The sequence below is a fragment of the Epinephelus lanceolatus genome, chromosome 15 (assembly GCF_041903045.1).
Source record: "Epinephelus lanceolatus isolate andai-2023 chromosome 15, ASM4190304v1, whole genome shotgun sequence".
In the NCBI taxonomy this organism is placed as follows: Eukaryota; Metazoa; Chordata; class Actinopteri; order Perciformes; family Serranidae; genus Epinephelus; species Epinephelus lanceolatus.
In genome coordinates, this window is record NC_135748.1 from 17,032,640 (window position 1) to 17,054,842 (window position 22,203).

Genomic DNA, 22,203 nt, shown 5'->3' on the forward strand with positions numbered 1-22,203 from the left:
AGCTGGACAAAGGAAGAGGGAGAGGTGGTGGGATCAATACACTGGAATAAAAGAAAAGAGGAAAGGCAGAAAATAAGATGACGCAGCATGGCTGGCTGGCGAGCCGGTTCCAGTTGCCACAGTAACACCTGTGCGATGGACCATAGAAACTGAGCCTCCCTCTTTCTCTCTTGTCTCTCCTCGTGTCTCTGCATCACCACTGAGTTTCTCAATACCTGTGAGCCTGACTCACTCTAGCACTCTCCTCTTCATCCCACTGTCTGTCTATCTGGCTCTACCTTTTTCCTCTGAGAATGAACCCAATGAAGCACGAACATATATGGATCCAGTGATGGGAACATTGGGCAGCCAAAGTTCATGTCATGCTTTATAAGAGACTTAGTGAACACAGGTACTATGACTAATTTTCCCATATCTGCTTTCAACTCCTTCTGAGAAAAAAAGAAAGAAAGAAAGTCATGGAAAAACTACAACTCTACAATCTTCCCACTCAACCCTAGCAACTACTGATCTACCTGCTGTACTGTACAAGCCGATGACTTACATCACCAACTGAGCTGAAGAAGGGAGGAATGTGTTACATCCATAGACTGAAAAAATAATGGACATAGCTACTGTGATGTCACCCATTGGTTTGTGGACTCCCATTCTGAAGCCTTAAGTTCAGCATTTTGGGCATTGCCATCTTGGTTTTTGGAGACCTGGCACTGTGGAGGAGCGAGGGGTGGATCTGATTGAGAAGCAGAGGACACTATCGGCAGGCATCCTATCACTTAAAGCATCTTGCTCTTAATAAAATATAAGCAGGTGAGTTATAAAAAAAACCTCACACCCTGTATAGTTGTCATGACGAAGGAAATTAGCTATAGAGACCAAAACTGTTTTTTGCACCAGGTTGTAAGCATGTTTATTCCTGCTGTAAATTTAGGCATTTTAACACAGGGGTTGATGGGACTGACTGGCTTCTGCAGCCAGCCTCAAGTGGCCATTTGAAGAACTGCAGTTTTTTGGCTCGTCTGTGTTGGCTTCAGTTTTCATCCCCGGAGGTTGCAACTTATATACAACAAGCAAAAAGGAGCTTGATCAGTGCTCCAGAGAAAGCAGGTCACTTCTGCTGTGTGAGTGTGTGTGCATTTGGTCCTTCTCAAGCAAGCTCAGGGGTTTAACGGTGCCCACAGAAAAGGCGCTCCTTGACGCCGTTTTTTTTTCTACGCTTGAAGATCCACTCATTGCTAAAAGTGTATGTCATATAAAAACTAAAGTAATGGTCAAAGTTCTCAAATGGAATATTTAAAGTGTGTTAATTGATTCACGTCGTCAAATCGTGCATTGAGTAACATTACAAGTAAACGTTCCACATTAAAAGGTGCTGGCAGTCGGCCCAGTGAATTTTAGTTGCTTTTTCTCTGACTCCAGCTGCTGCAAGAGGCAGCAATGTATAAAACTCTCCACGGTATTAACAGTGGTTACATGAGCTTCAAAACCAGCCACAACTCAGCCTTGAGCAGAGTGACCATCCGCTACTGACCAATCAACAGACTGCAGTGTTCACAGCTCCACCTTTTAGTACCAGATCTGTGTGCTAGGTACCCCAACAGAGGGGGGACCAAAGATGGGGACTGTACAAAGCGGTTCCATTGGTAGCATCCACAGCTTTTCGCAGTGGAAACTGAAAAAAAGCATACCGAACTGAACTGTACCGTACCGCTTGGTGGAAACGGGGCTTAAGTGTATTTCCTCACTTAGTATTCCTGCTCTTAATTGTCTGCAAGCACTAAGAATATTGCTGCAAAATTACTGACTAGATCAAACACACAGTCTCATATGACCCTATACTAGAATCTCTTCACTGGCTCCCACTCTCATACAGGATCCAGTTCAAAATTCTCATTCTTACTTACAGAGCTTTACAAAGTCAGGCTCCTGCTTATGTGGCTGAACTACTTCACCTATATTACTCAGCTCACTCTCTAAGGTCAAATGAATAAAATTTGTTGTCTGTCCCTCACACTAGCCTCAAGATCCGTGGTGATCGAGCTTTTGAGGCCATAGCATCTACATTCTGAAATGCTCTGCCTGCATCCCTATGGCCTGCTGAGTCTCTGCTGAGTCTCTGCTGAGTCTCTGGTTTCGACAGGCATTAGGGTAACTTGTATGCACTAGCTCTGTATCGTCTTTATTTTGTGTATTCTTGTGTACTGTGATTTTTTTCATCATGTACGTTGCACTTTTAACCACGTGGCCAGGGTAGTCACTTTATCTTCTATGTTTTGTTCTTTTATATTGTATATTGCCCTTGTAAAGCAATGTGTGACCTTTGTCTATAAAAGCGCAACATAAATACATTTTATTTACTTAACTTTCTTACCTATTTTTCATTTTAGCATGTATTTACATAAACTGTTTCACCGAACTGCAACAGCTGTTTCAGTGGTATAGAACTAGAGTGCTTAAAAGAAAGTCTGATTGAATTTACGACTGAGATGCTGCTGCTACTTCCTGTTTCAAATTAAAAGCCCTCTAGCGTTTCATACACAGTCCAGCCATATACTAGGTTTTGACAGCTTTTTATAATATCAACCAATTAATCCGCTATATCAGCCTTTAAAAATCCGATATTGGTCGACCTATAGTGGTAACCTTTGCTCCAGTTCTTCACTAGCTGCTGACTCCTGATCCTTCCTGTGTCAACCCTAAGCTGACATGACATACTGCTGAAGTAATCGTGCCAAACTCGGCAGAGCCTAACTTGTTCTCACATCACTCCCTCTTTAACTTTCATGCACATATACATCCACGCAGTCTCTCTTCACGCTATTTCTCATCACCCTTTAAAGGATTGTCTGTTCTCTTTATCTTCTAAACGCCATAATTGGATCAAAAGAACCAAAATACATTAAAAGACAAGTTCTGGATGTCTGGATCTGTGTGTGTTGGCAGTGCAAACAAGGCCATCATCTATCAAGGGTTTCTCACATGATGGCATTCAGTTCTGCAAGTTATAGCTTAAGGGGCTACCGCGCAATCAGAGAGACACTCTACTGTGTGTGGACCAATGGCAAAGCCAGACAGTGAGCAGCAGAGCAGAGCAGTCATCTGTCTGTCTCTCCATAGTTGGTAATAGCCTTACTTCCCTAGCGAGGGAGCACTGATAGGGACTGTACTCTGACTGGCTGAGCAGACTAACAATGGGGCTCAGAGGAAAACCATCAGCAGTGATAGTCTTAATAATAATAATACATTTCACTGCCCTTAAGTGCTTTTTGGCTTTGATGGCTCTTCAAGATTCTCAATCACTCTTAATATATCAAGAAAAAAATAACAAACATTGATATAAGTAGCTCGAGACTACATCTGAGTGGAAGAGAATTTGAGATCTGAAGTGGAATGGGAATGTTTTTTGATGGATATACAAGCTGAGAAGACACACAACAGAGAGGACAGATGTTGCATAATGTACATGTGCAGGTATGTAAATGGGAGTGGACAAAAGTTGTAAAGGAAGGAAGCATGCAGGTGCATGAATGGGAATGTAACACAGCATGTTAACTTAACATTCAAAGGCAAGTCAAGCATGCAAAAGGCACATACCCACAGACTTGTTTCCCCCTCTTACTCATACAAACACACACACACAGACAAAATAAAAAGGACATCTATTCAGCTCAACGGCCCTCCTGTTGAGACTATATGCCCTGCGGAGCTCCTCGTGCATCCTTGAAGATTGTATTTCTGGATTGTGTGACTCACTCACAGCTGCCTCTTGCTTTCCACAGCTAGGGGCTGGCGTCGATAATTAGGGGAGGAAAACTAAAGTGGTCCGAGGACGCGCAAAGGATTTCTAATGAGCTGTTTAGATTCCCCTTTTTCTGCGAACAACTGAGGTAGCGCTCAGGAGCACTTGTAAACCGCAGCACTATCTCTTATCAGATCTATAGATCCCTGTGTAGTCCAGAGATGTCTGGCTGCGTCTGAGCTTCCTGCCGCAGTGGTGTTTAATGGGACAGCACTGACGGAGACGTTTTGTCTCAACTGCCCTGCGGTGCCCTGCTATGTGCAATAACAGTGCAGAGGAAACTTCAAACTCCTGGGTCTGACGTTAGAGGGTTCGACATGGAGGAAGAAAGAAAGGTTGTTATGAGTTGAAGCTGTAAGTGCATGTACTGCTGGATAAATGTAATGTTGAATTTTAATGTCGGTTTTGTCATGTTAACACAATTTAACATTAAACAGTGACTTAATGGATGATTTGCAGTGTCAGTAATGGCCTCAGCGTCTTCATGATGACTTCATTATTAATCCACTAACCCTTTTTATGATGCATTTTAAATACAAAGGCCATGTGACAGGTGTTGTCAAGGGCACTGAGAGCTGTGGCTGCATCATTTGTTTTAGTACATGAGGCTTGTATTATGACAATCAATCCCTCCCCGTGTCACTTGAACATGTTAGGATTCTGGTCAGGATTTTATATCTGAATTGGAAAAAAAATGCTTCTATCAGTGCTTTGGTGATGCAAGATCAGACCACCATCTGTTGGGAAGAAGCAATAAAAAGGAATGTCTTTAATTTCACTCTCTGCTGGAATAATTAGGCCATTTATATTCTGCACTTCATGATTTAAGAGAGGAGCAAGGGGAAAAGTCGATATTGGGACTATACAGGCAGCAGCATTTCAGCCATCAGCTTGTCCAAGTCACTTTGCTCCTATGATTTATGTATGGCCTTGCTACACGGCTTCACTAGGTAGAGCCACAGGAATATATCCCGCTCCCTGCCATTAATCCTTCCACTGATAACCTCAACATGCAAGGAAACTCCATCTTAAATCACGCACTGTCACCTGGGCCCTCCATTCAGGTGCTATGAACGTGCCCTCCCCCCCAAAACCCCCCAAAATACTTTGCATCTGCTAGGTGATCCTGAATTGGGGCAGCAGACTGACTTATTGACCCTATCTGACAACCGTAATATCTCTTCTTTGCCCAGTGGCGCCCCCAAGGAGGAGCCACGGGTGGCTTTGGCCACACTAAAACAACTGCTGACTCCCCCCACTGGCCCAGCCCCCCACTGGGAAAAATAATTGGAGGCCGACATTACTGTCTTTAAGCAGCTGTGGGGTACTCAGCATGAGGGTAGTGATATCTTTGGAAATTAGACAACCTAGGGCAAGCACCTGTACCAACCATGTGGACATTGCATGACAGGAAGGGAGCTAAATACCACTCTAAACTTAGGATAAATTTTGGTGAGGGAACAACTGTATGGTCATTTTTAAAGGGTCCCTTGAACATTCACCTCAAGATATCTGAATTAAAATGGGTTCTATGGATACCCATTAGTCTCTGCAACATTTCCAAAGACTTGTTCCCAGTAATTTTTTTTCCCTTACAATCAATGTACTCATTCAAATTAAAGCTGTATATTTGTCTTTTTTAAGGAAAAAAAAACAACCATCCTACTTGATGAACAATGAATCACCTAACATGTATAGATACCAAGGAGTAACCTCCGGAGCTGAAAAATGAAGCCAATATGGAAGTGCCAAAAACTGCAGTTCCACTAATGTCCACCGGAGGCTGGCCCCAGAGGCAAGTTCACATGTTTACAGTAAGGGAGGGCAGTATGGCTCCAAAGTAATATTACATTATTTCAGGGTATTTTTTGCGATAATGATATTCTTGACAATATGACACACACAACAATGTCTTAAATGTCTTATTAATTTAAGAACATAGAGTTGTAACAAAATAAGTTATAAAGGTTTCCATGCCAACCTAATAGTTCGCCTTCAAATATTCAGTAAAAACTAAACAAAAATGATCTCTCATTTCTTTAGTTTGTAAACAACAGGTTATTTAGAGTGAGATTCAGATTCTTTATACAATATTAATAGTTCAACAAAGTAAAATCTACCACAAATTACACATTAAACAGTTCCCAAATACAAAAATTCTACCCTGGGATCTTCAGCCGCTAAATGACTTCGCTCTGAGTGGTAACTCCCTAAAAGAGACTGAGAAGTCCGGGGCTGTTCATAAAACATTTAGGACGCCACAGTTTATTCCAGGCTACTGAAGCTGCTCCTCTTTTTGGAACCAAGGCGGAGTCTGTAATAATTTTGCTTTCAGCCATGTTTGTTGTTGCCGTGGGTAACAGTATGACGTCAATATGTCAACAAATCCAAATATCGCGAGTATCACAATATGAATTTTTCACATCATATTAAAAATTACACAGGTATTATCATGAACATGGCACACCACTAGTTTACAGCCCTGTGCACAACATGGTTTTAGTCTCTATAGCTAATTCCCCCCTTCATTACAACTGCACAGGGTTGAATTTTTACAAAGCTCACCCCTTTACATCTTATTAAGGCTTAAAGTTACGCATAAGTAAGGGCGGGTCGCTTTGAGTGATGGGCTGTCTACCGGAAGTGTCCTTGACTTCTCAGTCAGATCCATCCCTTGCTCCCCCACAGTGCCAGCCTCTCGCCTAGATGTGGTCCCTCCTGGCTTCAAAAAAATCAAGATGGCGATGGCCGAAATGCCTGACATGAGGCTTTAAAACAGGAGTCAACAAACCAATGGGTGACATACAGGTAGCTACAGCCATTATTTTTACAGTTTATGATACATAACACATTAAAACAGGAATGTTGTGGAACTCAAAATACTAACTGTACCAGTGTTAGTCTATGCACATCAGATAAAAACTGAAATTAACTGTGAAATAAAAACCAAAGTATATCAGCATGCAATTCCTTAACTCTCATTATTGACACAGTTTTCAATTAGCCCATTTACTTCAACAGCATTATCTAATTGCTGAAATTCAGTAATGTTCTTTTGGTTTTGGAGTGCCACCCTAAGATTTTCAGTGGCCCCATCTGGCCACCTCTATGACAAATTCGGAGCGCCACTCCCCCCTTTTCCTTTCCCCAGGTGTCAGTAAGGATCTTACATACTAAGCAGACAGAGACTGGAAATGCTCTGACGGTAATCATGTCTTGTAGGCTTGGGAAAACCATCCTATTTAGTAGGGAAAAACGAGGGAATCATTACCCCTAATTTGGACTCTAAATTAGATTGTTATGTAAGGATCTATACTCAAGCCCATGAAAATTCCTCTTGCTCTGTCTCTCTCTATTCGACTAATCTGATCAAAGCTCTTGAAAAGACTTTGAACCTGCTTCTCTCCTTACATATGGTATTCTAAACAATCTGATAAAACAACACCTTGCACTTCCACTGTAAAAGGACATCTTATACTGCCGATTCCCCTGGTAGAGCGTTTGAAAAGGGCAAAATATGAGAGATCTCTATCTAAAAGTCACATGTCTGCTTTTGTCTAAAACCCAAGACCTTTTCTGACCCACTTGAGTACAATAGCCCTGCATCTATATTAAGATACTTGTGAGTTACCATATTACATGCGTTTGACCTTCCCAAAGCTCAGCAGGGAACTCTATTACTCCAGCTTTGCCCTGTGGTTCTCCAGCTCCCCTTTCCACCTCCAATGTCTCTTTCTTGGTGAGTCCTTGCCCAATGGCGTGTGAGCTGTAATTTGTCATGTCCCTCTAAGCGTAACCAAGACGAGATGGCAGGGGCCCTGGGGCACCAGCCACCGTGCTACCTGAACCACCAACACTTGCGCTTACATAATGGCAGGTTCTGAGAAAGAGCAGGGAGATGGAAGAAAGCTATATACAGCCAGGGAATACAAGAGAGAAAAGCTCACAGTGAGCCTGCAAAGGGGGGAAGAGCTGCATTAATCATGACAATACCTTGAGAAGACAACCTCCATTACATCAGTGGAGGGAGACAGCCTCTCGGAGAGGAGAAGGCAGCAGTCAATGCTGCTGAATGCTGAATATAGGAGGATGATGTTGCTTGAGGGGTTGGGGAGGAAGGGTTTTGGCTTCCTGTGCAGCCCAGCGTACTTCCCATGAAATCGCCCATGGCATTCACACAGGACACTCATGACTGTAGCCCTAATCTTTGACAAGATCAGCTCCTTGGGGAGTTGCTTTCGTCATAGAAAAACTTGAACTTTGCCCAAAAATGTGAAATTTACTGGACCAGCAGAACAGCAAATGGGAACATGGGAAAATTGTTTTGATTGGATATTCACAAACTCATAAATGCCAGTCCTAATGAAGTAACCTCAGGAGACTCTTTATTAAAGTCATGGCAGTAATTCTGCAACATGTCACGAGTGTTTTGCCTTGGACAGGTTTACACATATTATCTAAGGTGATACTGGACCCGGGCCCTGCTCTACAACAAGATTGCATTGACAGCGACATCACAGCTATCACACGACACCTTGCCATCTCCGCTGCAAACAGGCCGCCTTTGCAAGACGATGAGCACGAAAACCAATTACGCAAGGCAGGACATAAAAGAGGAAAATGCAAATTGAACGATAAAAGCCCCTCGTGTGGGCAAAAGGGAGCGTGGCTGGTCCGGCTGTGCCTCAGAGCTATGCTGCAAAAAAAAAAAAAAAAAAGGGGGCTATAGAGCTCTGCTGTGAGGTGATAAAATAAAGGGGACCACGCTTATAATAGCCTGCAATATCTTCACACATCACAGAGTCACACACGGGCGTATGTTAACTGCGTTTTGCTCTTCTCTCCTTCCGTCTTTTTCACTCCTTTTATCTTCTCCCTTTATAATCTATTTATTTATTTATCTTACTCCCCACAGCACAACACCAGCATCAGCACTTAGGATCTCATCGGTTACAAGGAGACAGGTCACACACGCCATACTGTACTGCGTGTCTGTGGAAAACTGGAGAATTTCTCTCCCCACTGCAGTGGTATCCCACAAAGAGCCCACAGAGAGCAGTGTTGAAGGTCGACACCAACATCACACTGAAGGTAATGTGGTGTGCACTGTCCCCGCATGCTGGCCAGATCTCATTTTAAGAAAGGGTCTCTTAGGGGTAGTTTATGGGGAAAACAATGGCTGGAGAGAGCACTGGGCCATATTTCACAAACAGATCAATAGCTAAACAAATCAATTGCTACCAACCTATCTACACGTAATGGCCACACATCAATGCCTGGTCATTATACTGTAAGTGGAGGGATAGGCAAAATCATTTCCCGCAGCTGGCTGCTTTTGCCGATTTGCCCATGCAGCAAAATAACAGCAACACACATCTGCGTTTCCAAGGGTATCAGGTCTATTAGTTGTGTCTGATTTTTCTCTCCTCTCTCTCTCATTTTGTCCTCTTTGTCATTCATGAATCAAGGCCACCGTAGCCACTCCCTCCCTGTATGTCCTCTACAGAGAGGAGAGGGAAGACAGGGGCGCAGCTGTGAGTTTTAGGCTCCTGCTAACTGACGCCTGACGAAGATGATGCCCCAGGGAGGGTCAGTTTTGGCATGGTGAGGTACACATGCTCCTCTGGACTGACACATAAACAAACAAAGCTTCGTACAACATAACTCTGACCAGCTCATCTGGTCGTAATGATAGCAGATTTTTCTTCTGTCTTAATTAGATTACGCTTCCCAGTTGTGTAGTGGGGCTATGTTTGGATATCTTATCTAGACTTTGCATCTTGGACATTTCTTATCTTCTAACAACAGCAGTATTGCATTATGATCACTGAGCAGCTCAGTGCTGCCCAGTAATGGATTTCGTTTTAATTTGTTAGTTTAAATTACACAGCGAGAACCGTTTTCACCATCCTGAATGAAGTCTGAAGAAAATAATGTCGCTCTTCATAGCCACCTCCTATTGAGCAACAATATCATTCTGCCAAATTTCACGCATTATTAACAATGTTGCCATTTTTGTCATTCTTGGTTTCTTTAGTTTTTTTGACTTGATGGGAAGGTGTACATCACATTTTGTAATTACATAACTTTTTAGCATTTAAGTACTGTACTGTTCTTTTCACAAAAATCTATTCTCCAGACAGGCTAAATAAAGAATATTAACAATAGACTAAAATCCACCAGCTTGTATGCACTGTAGAAACTGTAGAATTTTAGCACAACTTTTTAGTTTAGCTTATGATTAATTAGTAGTGTGGAGATAGGCTATGGTTTGGTAACACAGATAGCTGACAATAAAAATAGAAATGAGATGAAATAAATTAGAAAATTTTAGCTACCCCACCCTGGAATAATGTGTTGAAGGGACAGTTCATCCCAAAATCCCATATTTTTTACTATTTTCTGTAGTGCTACTTATCAGTCTAGATTGTTTTGGTGTGAGTTGCTGGGTGTTGGAGATATTGGCCATAGATATGTCTGCTTCCTCTTGAATATCATGGAACAAGATGTCTTGTGGTGCTAAAAGCACCAAAAATTGTATTTTATTTTTTTAAATAATAAAAAATTTGAAAACTCCACTGTGTTGGGTAAGTTACTCTCAAAATGTAATATAATACATATTACTAGTTACCTTCATTCGAAAGTAATAATTAACATTACAATATTACTTTCTGTGTAGAGTAGTAAGGTACTTATTGCACTACTTCTATAAAAAGGGGCTCAGAATAATTAATGTTGATTTTAAATGGATGAGGGTCATGTTGTGTCACAGCAGGCAATCAAAGCACAGAAGCTCCAGTTTATTACAGTTCATTTCAAATCCAGTGCTGAGCAGGTCTGACCCAGTCTTGCATTCACATACAGTGGTTACCACTTTGTATTAAAATCCCCTGCTTATATTACTAATAGCATAATGATACAGAACAGTTAAATAGCCTTGATCTTTTTAAATAAATTAATAGCCTTGGACAGAGGGAGGGTCAGGCAGAGGATCAAAGTCTAATGTTGAGATATAGATAAATATTTGTGGGCCTATGATATGAAACACAATAAATGTTGCATAAGAACAGGACTGTGTGCCGGTGTAGCTCTGCAGTTGTAGGAGACATGAATGGAAACACATCCAAAATATACTAACATCATCCATATATGTCAATTACCAGGACGAGGAAAAAAACAAACCTGAGGTCAGCTCCTTCTCCCTGCTGCTTTCAGGCAGCCTTAGGATGCAAAAGCAGAACAGGATACGGTGTAGGTTTATGAATGGAAACACACTGCACATGATAATGCACATGATCACCGGCACCCTTCTATAAAGTAGTGTATAATGAATGACATGACAACACACAACAACCTTCGGGGAATTTTTTTTCTGGTGGCATACTGGTGGAAGTGGATCAGTGTGGATCAGTGTAGTTGAATGGAAAAATGAAAACAATAAACAGTTTATTTTGGGCGGTAACGTGTTACGTCACATTGTAAATATAATAATATTACCCGCATTATTAAACCGCAATGTCTCTTTTCAGAAATCATGCCCTGGTTACTCAAGATATTCCACAGACACAAAAGTAGGTGTGCACAGATGCACGCATGAGTAGATCTACTCATGGACAAGATGCTTGTGCTCATGACAGTGCAAGATATAAACAACACTGCTCCTCGGCTGAGCTGCTAGTAGTAGATGCACTCGTCCTTCTGCGCAGTGATACGGTTGGCAGGTGTATTTGGTAGGAAAAAAGTAGTTCCGACGTGAAACTGCTCACATGTGCTGTGGACTATCTTGAGTAACCAGGTCATGATTTCTGGAAAGAGACATTGCTGTTGAATTTTTCAAATGTATGTTTTTGGCGCTTTGAGCACCACAAGCTGATGAACTGTTCCTTTAACTTATTGTCTATAGTGTATTTCTGTGAGGAAAAGTAGTTCCGATAAAAACTGATAAGACAGTATCCCTGGGATTAGCCTAGTGTTATTTAGAGTAACGTTAGCTTAGTCACTGTTTCTGTGAAGAGACACATCTGCTTAAATTTGCACAAAAGTAAATAAAACCAAAGCTTTCTACATATAACTGTTAATGTTACACATCTAGGGGTAAATTATAAGAGTTTTTTAAAATAACTGTATTTTGGGTAGACTGACAGTCATAGCTTTTAGACATGAAAGCTAGCTCACTGGTAGCTAATTGACATTAACTGAACGTTAGCATTTTCTTTGTTAGCTAACTCTCACCATGGATGTTTTCCCAGGTGATATTTTGATGATTCACCATAAAAAAAATCTATTTACTTTTATTTATTTACAAGGTAAATGGCATTCTGCCTTAAGGACGATAAAAAATAAGGTTAGTGAGCTAATTATTCGTTTAATTGGTTGTTGTCAGGAGAGGGTGACACAGTGGCAGTCGGAGGCAGTTCAGTGATTTTCAGCCGTTTATAAAGTTGTTGTGAGGCAGAGACCGCTATTCTCCAGCACACACACACACACACACACACACACACACACACACACACACACACCGGCGAAGAGAGAGGGGAGAGAGAGAGGCAGGGAGAGCCGGAGCGCTACGGTTATTTCTCCCCGGCTCCGGCCAAGCCTGTGTGGTCGATAGAGCAGGGATGTCCTCTCAAACACTGTTGCAGAGAAAATGGATGGCTTGAATGGACCCGTGATCCGGGCTGAATCCCGCTCCTCGCCCCCTCACCAGCCTGCTGTCTTTTCAATGTGTGACTGTGTGTGTTTACAGGAATCACTGCGAACAACGTGACGCGTCAGCGCCAGCTCTGCACCAGCCGGGGTAAGGGATTATTTCAACATCGCTTTTTCTCCTCCTTGGATCAAAAACACAGCAAACAATAAGACTATTGTGACTGTTTATTTAAAGCTAGAACGACGTATTTATTTAGATGATTGAAATCACAATGCGCCGGCTAGGAAGTCCGAGAAAATAGTAATAAAAACAACTGCCCCATTCACAAAGTTTAATTCTAGCGGCTGACACAATTGCATAATGAACTGGTATTTTACCTAAAGATAATGTTGTGTATCTGATAATAAGGCAGGCTCAGTTTATGAGGAAAACAGCAGTGAAATCAAAGTGATATAATATACAGTATATATGAGTGGAGTGAGGGCACTGCAGCTTTAAGTCCACATAGCTATTGAGCATTGCAAATACCACAAACTCATTTCTCCCTCTCCAATAACAGCTCTATGGGGCTCCGGTAAGGAAAAGGAGAAGGCAGCACATAGAAAATGCATACATGCACAACAGCCTCAATGTTTTGCTTACCTAGAGCCAGCTCTTAACGCTCGTGCTTCATGCTGCCCCTTTGTTTCCAGCCAGAAAAGTCTGTGCTTGTGTTAGGTGAATGAGGGGAGAAAGGAGGAGGGAGAAAGAGGGGACCCACTCAGTTCAATTTCTCATTTCCGTCTCTCTCCTCCAGTCCAGTGGAGCCGCAGCTGAGGAGCTGAGGAACTGGGGATTTGACTGGCAGCTGGTACACCACTAAGGGAGGGGAGAGAGGCGGCTGGGCAGTGGGGTCGACGAGCCTAGCTGGCGCTGGGTGAATGCTGCCTGGCGAGGACAAGGGCTGAGGCGGCAGCAGCATCAACTTGAGAAGGAGCATGGCATCCACGGGCATGCAGATATTTGGATTTGTCCTGGCGCTGTTGGGCATCATGGGTGCTATGGTGGCCACTCTGCTGCCCAACTGGAAGGTCAGCGCAGATGTGGGCTCCAACATCATCACAGCGATTTCCCAGATGCAGGGTCTGTGGATGGACTGCACATGGTACAGCACTGGCATGTTCAGTTGCACACTTAAGTATTCGGTGCTTTCACTACCTGCGTACTTGCAGACTGCCCGCACCACTATGGTGCTCTGTTGCGTGATGGCTGCCATGGGCCTCTGCCTTGCATCCCTGGGACTAAAATGCACACGCTGGGGCGGTGGACGGCGTTCCAAGCGGCACGCCGCAATTGCCAGTGGTGGCTGCTTTGTTGCTGCAGGCTTTCTGTGCCTGGTGCCTGCTTCCTGGTTTACCAACGAGGTCATCACCAACTTCCTGGACTCCAGTGTGCCCGAGAGCAATAAATTTGAGCCTGGGGGTGCTGTGTACGTGGCCTTTGTATCAGCAGGATTTCTTTTTGTTGGGGGGTCCATCTTCTGTATGTCCTGCTCGGGGAAGAGGCATGGACCCCAGGACCTGGTCCTGCTTCCTCCCCCTGACAAATTGCTGCTCCAGCAGCAGCAGCAGCAGCAACAGCTGCTCCAGCAGCAGCAGGAGCTCCAGCACCAGTACTGCTCTCTCTCCCCATTAGACAATAAGACTGGCTACAGCCTGCAGGACTATGTGTAATAAAGCAGCGCTGTGTACGCTACGGCTAAAGGGAGATGAGCCTGAGGGGGAACCATCGCGGCTTATGCTACACACTAGGCTCCACTCCAGATGGAGGTGGAGAAAAAATAAGAGAGGAGGGCAACAACTTTGAATTCATTTTCCCTTCTCCTCTATCTTGCTCTTCTCCCTTTTTCTGTTTTGCAAGCACAAGCAGTGGAGGTATTCCCTGAGCAGCGCCTTGGAACAAACAGTGTGAATGTGTAAGGAGCCAGGATAAGGTGCTGCAGCATCGAAGGAAGCCGCTAACCAAATGCAGACATCCTTCATCAGTAAATCACAGAAAGAGTTCCCCGGGGAATGGATTAAGCAAATAAGGAAGCCTTCTGTGTAGATTTTGTTTTCCTCACCAAAGGTTTGAATTGAAAGAAAAAAAAAGCAATCATTTAGCTGCTATTTACAATCGTCTGGTACCCTCTCAATTGACAAAATAGGCAATATAATGCCTGAGAAACCTTTTCATAGCAAGCCATTGTAGTTTTTCGTATACCTATCCACTAGAATGCTACAAAGAATTGATTGAAATAAATAGTCATATTTTTGTTAGCTAGAATGATGTTGATATTTTGCCTCTAAAGCATGCTGTGTGGAGCCTGTCTGTGTATTAATACAGCGGCATGCCTGGTAGAAGACTGAGACATAGCCACAAAATGCCTGTGCCTGAAAAGCTGTAGAGACATTACCCTGCTGTAACTGTTCAAAGAGGACTGTAAGGAGGAGTAGACATGGACTGCTGGGCTGGATTTGAGACAGATAATGCAGACAAACAGTTGCCTGCTTCTCTCTCTGCAGGTGGAAACATGAGAGAGATGGAGAGAAATTGATAGAAAGAAATTCAATGCTTAAGCAGAGTGGACTATCTGATGTGCGGTTTCTGTTTTCCCACCCAGACAAAAACATACTGCCTGTAAGTTGCAGCTACCCATCCTAATCCATCTACCCATTTCTGCACGCCCTCAGACATGCACACCCACACACTTCCTCATGCTCTTGTGTGTGTTTGTGTACACCGTAAACACTCAGACACGCCGGCTCTTTGCATGTGCTTTTCACTCCTGTCATCCTCCTCCGCACTGCCATGGAAACAGAATTCGGCATTCAAATATGTGTATTGTCTGGGGGTATGTGCATGTCACTCAGTGATCTGAAGTTGTTTAGGGGGGCATCTTTTTCTCCAGGCATGGCTCCAGAAGCTTTAATCAGAGCCTTTGCTCACACTCCTTTCACTAATCCCCTTTATTACCCAGTGACATGAGGCAGCATCCCTGTTACATGGTCAGAGGTTTTGGAAAATGCTCTCCTTCGCTGCCCCCCTGCTATGGTGTCTATACCATGCGAGTAGACTCACAGGGATGAACGGCTGTTTAATGGTGCAGTGGCGGGGAGGCTAAGACGAGGCACAAAAGGAGAGGCTTCTTGACTCATGGTCGACTGGGTAGCTGTGTGGCAGGCAGCTAAAAAAGGTTTGAGTCATTCTCCATATGTGACTTGTTTTCCAAGTGCGTCAGCAGTGCGCATATGCTACCAGTCTGCACCTGCAGAAGGTCTCAGTGTCTTAAATTGCAGCCACTTGACTATGCCACCATTCCTCCTTTCCGTACTGGTCACTCTCTTATTTTCTCTCTTTGCTTCCTCTGTCCTGTATGTGTCACATGTCACATAGATGTGATTGCTGACAAGAGAAAGCTGATGCATGCTGAAAGCATGGCCACCCCAACACACACGCGCACATAAACAAAACTCCCACCTACTAACATGTCAGTAGCACTGTTACGCTTCCAGGCAGTAATGTTCCAGAGTGTGTCTACTCTTTACTGAGGGGGGTGGGGGGATATCTGGGGTTTTCATGCTTCAGACAGGCCTTGGCATTGATGTATAGAACTGCACATTCTCTCCGTCTTTCTCATAAACATGCAGCTTCCTGGGGGAGAGCAGATGGCTAAGCCCAGCTCGCCACCTGCAGGCTGCTGCCGGCACGCCACGGGCATCTCTGTGGGCATCACTGCCGGCCCTGGCAGCCCTCTAGGGCCAGGTTTCCACCCACCCTGACTTAGCCATCTTGCCCAGCACAGACTACAGCTGACAGAACTGGCCTCCTGACAATAACTCACTGCCCAGGCACCATAACCAATGCAATAAACAAAGAAGAAGAATGTGCCATGTCATCAACTAATACTGACACGTTATGTGTTTGGAGAATGTGCCAAAATCGTCTCATGATGACACGTTTTAATACTATCTGGAGTTCGTTCTGTTTATTTTTTTATTGCGTTGTTTGTACGTGAATTATACATCAGCAAATGTTTTATGGATTTGTGATTTGTTCTGCCAGACTAAGTCTCAAGTCAACTAGATGCTTGTGTACAGTCCAGTGCAGCTTTCGAGGGTTATTTTAAATCCTCTTTATTCCTCATTTCCCAAAGCACAGCAAGACTTCACCGGGATGAGAGTTTTCGTCGGAAAGACACGAGTGTGGTATTTTCTAAACAATAAAAAAAGAGTTGTTTCAGGAATTCTGGTTCACTGTAAGTCTGTGACAACTGTACACAAGTATCTAGGCTTTCAAGGTGTTTGTTTTTCACTGAGGGATCAGGATTCCCTCAGATTGTTTTCAATATAAAATACAATATCATGTTCATACCATATCTTCTTTATAAGAAGACGACTCAGTGCACCTTTACTTTATTTGACAGCAGTTTGTTTTAAACGGCTGAGCATTCCAAGCTCCCTGGACCAGTACAAATACATAACACCACTGGCACTCTGGAGAAAAAGGGAATAATTTCTGTCTGATGGGATTCAGCAGGAAAACAAGAGCTAGAGGTTTCTCTTTTTTGTGGCTGTGCAGCTTAATCATCAGCACGCAATTTCATTAGCTTATAAATGGCCAGAGTGCAAAGTGACTAGGTCCTAAAAGTTCTGAAGAGTTACAACTCTCGTGCATATACTGTACCAAGACGTTGATTTATCATTTTGATAACTGCAGCTTATTTTTGTGGATGCTTTAGCACTTCTTACTTTGCCAGAGCATATTTGTGATGATTAACAGTTCACAAGTTCTGATACAGTTGTCTCAATGTGCTTGTGCAAGTAGTTCTATTTTTTACCAATAAAACTATTTTGTGAAAGCAACATGTCTGCTGTATGTAGCCTGCGTGCGAGTCTTGTGTGCTTTTATGTGTGGGGATGATAAGGATGGAGATAGCATTCATTCTCCTGCCAGATCTACAGATTGTTGGATAGTACAGGCTGTGCTGAGTGCGGCAGGCAGGCTGCTCATACGCAGCACCCAGGAATACAGCAGCATCAGTCCAACTAAAACATGCATCCATAAAACATTACTGTGTGGAGATGGGTTTTGAAAAAGGAATTCTTCTTTTAATACCACATCCAGTCTCTGCCAATCTCTCATCGCTGAGATGATAGCAAAGGGTAATAGATGAATAAAATTACTTAAGGGAGGTTAAGGGAACGGGCAATATCTGATCTCAGTTGTCAGGTGTATCTGACACAGAGTCATGAGTTTACTGACAACACCTGAAGCAACTGCTGATTAAAGATGACCAAAAGAGAAGAATAACATGCAGTGAGAGGTCGTGTATGATAGACATGCACCTAAGGGGCCAAACTGATGACGGATTATTAAATGCTGGCTAAGTAACAACACATTTCTGTACTGAAATTCTAAATGATGTGTTTGGTAATTTAGAAACAGTGAATAGTTTGTTCACTAGAGAGCACTAATATGAAGATGCTTGAGAATGCTTGATCAACAGAGACATAATCTGCAAGGGTTTTGATAAACAATAAAATGTTTGAGTCGCTCTTTGAGGCAAAAAGTCCAATCATTTAATGGTTCCAGCTACTTCAGTGTTTTGTCTTTGTCTTGTGTGATTATATACTGAATGTCTTTGAGTTTTGAGCAGAAAAACAACAGGCGCTTTGATGTACGGCTGCGCCTAATGATTCTTTTCACTGCTGATTAATCTGTAAATAACTTTCTCAATTAATTAATTAATTAATTAGTTGTTTGGTCTATGAAAAATGTCCCCCAAAGCCACAGATGATGTCCTCAAATGTCTTGTTTAGTCCACAACTAGGGTTGGGTACTGAAACTCTGTACTTTTTGTACTTGGTACCGATTCACTTAAAATGAATCGGTGCCAAATTTTGGTACCTGAGGTGGAGGCGGAGCAAGAGCGCATGACTCACACCTCAGACTCGGCAACAATGGCGACAAAAAAATGTGCAGACAAAAGTTAATGTGCAGCACTGTTCCTAAATGTTCTCAAACCGAAAAGTACCAAAGTGCCGAAATAAGGTACCGTTTGGTACCGGTACCGAATTCCAGATACCGGTACCGGTACCGTATCGGTTCAGTTGTGAACGGTACCCAACCCTATCCACAACCAAAAGATATTGTCACAGAGGAGTAAAGTAACCAGAAAAATATTCACAATTAAGAATCATCTGGAGGTGCCCAGTAGCTCATTAGGTAGGGCGGGCACCCCATGTACAAAGGTAGGGTCCGTGCCACAGTGGCCGTGGGCCCAACTCCAGCCGGCGGCCCCCTGCTGCATGCAAACCCCGCCTCTCTCCCATGCCTCAAAACTGTCTCATCATTAAAGGCAAAAACTAATCCCTCAAAAAATGTTTGACAGTTTTGACTTTTTATCTTTATTTAAACTACTCAAACCGATTCATTGATGTTCACATTAGTTGGTGATTAATTTCATGGGTGACAACTAATCGGTAAATTGTTGTAGTTCTACTTTGATGACATCACCTTGAGCTTCAGGAAACTGTGACTGAGATTTTCCAGATGATAAATCAAGGGAATAATCTGCAGATTAATCGAAAATGGAAATAATAAAAAGTTCCAGCTCGACTGACAAGTTTATTTTTTAACTGTAAAATGTCCCATTCAGTACATGTCGGAAAAAAAAAAAAGTTATTCAGAGATTTAAAGTGCTCAGTATTTTAAAATATACAGATTTTACAGTCCTGCATCTGTTAGGCTTCAGTACATGGAACTATGAAACTGAACACATGCATTAACAAGATAACCGATCTGTGACAAAGGCAATCTTAGTTTGAAACAAACATCCCGTCCTGGAAATGTGTGTCATTAAATTGGCTCTGGCTGTGCCAAAACAAGTTTGCACAACTTCCTGTATGAAGAAGTCTCCAGCCCTGAGCAGAGTTAGTTTTAAATCAGAATACTGTACTGTATGCTCTCAAACTTTACCATCTTTGTCTTATACTGTAGCCTTCATGCCTCAGATGGGGTGCTTGTTTAATAGTTAGTTTCCGAATGAATCTGGGCTCTCATTACAGCTGATTGGAGCCTCGTCGACACCGACTGAGTGAGAATGTGCTTTCCTGAAACAAACATGGATTATTCAAGGCTCCCTCTTATTCTCCCACTCCTCTTGGTTATGCAGCAAGAGTGCAGATCAAATAACTGCTCCTCTCGTGGGGGAACGCTAATAAGATCTGCTCCTCTGTGTATTTAACCTACATTTTCCATCAAAGGCTTTCACCCCAAGTTGCCGCTATGACAGATCCGGAATGTGAGGGGAGGTGAGCGCTTGTCAATTTCAGGCAGGGGTTAATCATGCGTCAGGCTTCTCTTTGAACTTCACTGCCACGTCAAAATTCGCAGATTACTTTTATTGACCTACTTGACCAGCGAATAACCTTTCCAAAGATCAGCGGCAGAAAAAAGAAATGTGGAAGACTATGAGACGACAGCGCATGAGAACTTATTGCTCTCCGACAGAGATGGATATCGGAGCATGTTAAGGAACTGTAGTGCCATCACTCATCAATGCTCCATTAGTGATTACCTCATTGCTCAAAATACAGCGAGCACCCAAATTGCTCTAATCTGTCACCATACTTAACGTTTGGCTTTTTGTTTTGGACAGCTGTTATGCTCATGAAGGTTCATATGGGAGATATAATGTGGTCATCAACGCTGAGGGAGAATGACCTTCCTTTGTTGCTCCGCTCTGGTCCCCAGTGCTCATGTGAGGCTGGGGGAATAACAGCAATGACCTTGGCTGCGCAGTTAACTGCTGAGAAAGGCAGTAAAAGCTATGGAGATGACAAAAGGAGCGCTTGTAGGAAAACAATACACTCTGACAGTTCAAAGGAGGCCTTTTTAATATTTCAGCTTTGAGCACGGGGCTTGGAGGATTCAGTAAGCTGAAGGTGAGGGGGGCTAAATGGCACATCAGGTTTTTTGTTTGTTTTTTTTGCAATCTGTATCTCTCTTGATAAAAATCACCCTAGAGATTTTTGTATCACAGAAACATAATAAGAAGCTCCAGCACACATGGACTGAGGTTGATGCCATTGTCAGTTAAACTATAATTTAGCTGAAACAATACAATAACTCACTTTTTTTTTTTACGCTGACATGTACAAATCCTCATCAACACACCCACTAAATCCAACCTACACCTTCAGCCCCTCTAAAAAGCCTCAAATTAAGCCATGAAATAACAGTGCATGAAGTTTAAATTAGAGTGTTCAAATAACCCTTCAAGTTAATAGATTATAGATTGATGCCTCCAATTGTGGGGAGGCTTTTTATCACCAACTTCATTTGTTATCATTGCATCATAGCACCGCTGGCAATTTACTTATTTGGAGCTGACCTTATTTTCTTGGGATATCGCCAAGGTTTTTTAAGCATTATTCCTCAAAATACCTGCATATTCTCCCAGCATGCTCGCTAACTAAACAGAGCTGAATTTGCTAAACCCTGAACGCTGACTCTGAGCCGGCACAGTTTCTTGCTAGGCAGAGGAACTGATCTCCGGAGATGTTCATAAGCCAACTCTGCCAACCTCTGCATTTTGTTTAAGGAGAGAGGCAGAGGAAGAGGGGGGGTATTTTTAGCTTTTCTTTACCTTGGGTCTGTGATGTATTGAGACCAGGCCTTCGGGCGTTTACCGCGCCGGCACGAGTCATTGAAATAACTTTCCCCCATACTCTTGATACCACGTTTGACCCCGTTTGCGAGATAGGAGTGAGGCTGAGATGAATTGTGTGCCTGTAGAATGTGTGGCGGGAGGTGAGAAAGCAGTGCAGGCCCTCGGAGTAGATGCTCGCTCTTACTGGGCCACTTCAGGTCACAGAGAAGGTATCCATCACTGAGCCTGCCACTGCATTACACCAGAGTGAGGTGGGTCACATTCAACACTGAAAAACCCCTGAATCCAAAGGATATAATTATTCTAGTACTTGATACCTGCTCACACCTTAACCTTTAGGACTGTGTAACTTTTAAAAAGTACCAGTGCTCTTAAAGTAATACCAAAAACAACAGCACACTTAATTTAATACCCATAATGTGAATGGATTGGCATGTGGTATAGCCATATTTTCGAACTCTTTGGTTGCATCTTCGCACACCGAACTGCCAACTCCATCAAATACACCACACTTGACTTCACCACACGACAGAGCATATGTGTTGTAGTTGCTGCTGCAGGAGTGTGAGCTCTGCGCCAGGAACAGTTTGTGAGAGGGCAGGGCTAAGTGTTAGCATCACAGGGTTTGCATTAACCCACTTTTATTAACAGGTTTAACACCAGAGTTGAGTTGTTTCGGTGTCGGTGTGACCTTTTAACAGCTCTGTGTTGGACGTTAGCTGCTGCTGCTGTGTTACCTCATGCTAATCAGGCAGAGACTACCTTGACCATTTGCCAAGCAGAGCGGCTCTGGCGATGGCAGCAACAGAAAGTTTCTGATGTAGCAGGGAGTCTAAACAGACTTCCATTGCCATGAAAAACAAAAACAAGAAGACTTTACAAATATTACTTTTTGAATGCAAAAGGTGTAACACATGTTTGTGCTGGAATCCAAAGTCTCCCTGGCAACTGCCAGCTGTAATGGATGTTCAATGCAGCATTAACAAATTCAATTTAGGCTCTGCTCATCTGGCCTGTGCTCTTGGTCGCCGATTGTGTACAAGGCGAACATCTGTAGGGCTC

General features: G+C 43.1%; 2 protein-coding genes across 4 annotated transcripts in view; one reads left to right on the plus strand and one right to left on the minus strand.

Moving 5' to 3' along the window:
* Positions 1 to 22,203, minus strand: part of tfb1m (transcription factor B1, mitochondrial) — a 32,273-nt gene that overhangs the window by 2,463 nt on the left and 7,607 nt on the right. The window lies entirely within an intron of this gene.
* Positions 3,342 to 17,329, plus strand: LOC117267271 (claudin-20). 2 transcript variants are annotated; one of them, XM_078174997.1, is made up of 5 exons: positions 3,342 to 3,468; positions 8,712 to 8,887; positions 9,265 to 9,400; positions 12,543 to 12,593; positions 13,243 to 17,329. In XM_078174997.1, exon 5 carries the CDS (start codon positions 13,424 to 13,426, stop codon positions 14,156 to 14,158), a length of 735 nt encoding a protein of 244 aa, XP_078031123.1. In that variant the 5' UTR covers positions 3,342 to 3,468; positions 8,712 to 8,887; positions 9,265 to 9,400; positions 12,543 to 12,593; positions 13,243 to 13,423; the 3' UTR covers positions 14,159 to 17,329. The 2 variants fall into 2 exon arrangements, with proteins under 2 accessions (XP_078031123.1, XP_033498947.1); XM_033643056.2 differs by lacking the exon at positions 9,265 to 9,400.

Coding starts and splice junctions, on each gene's coding strand:
- LOC117267271 (XM_078174997.1), top strand. CDS start 13,424: ATGGCATCCACGGGCATGCAGATATTTGGATTTGTCCTGGCGCTGTTG.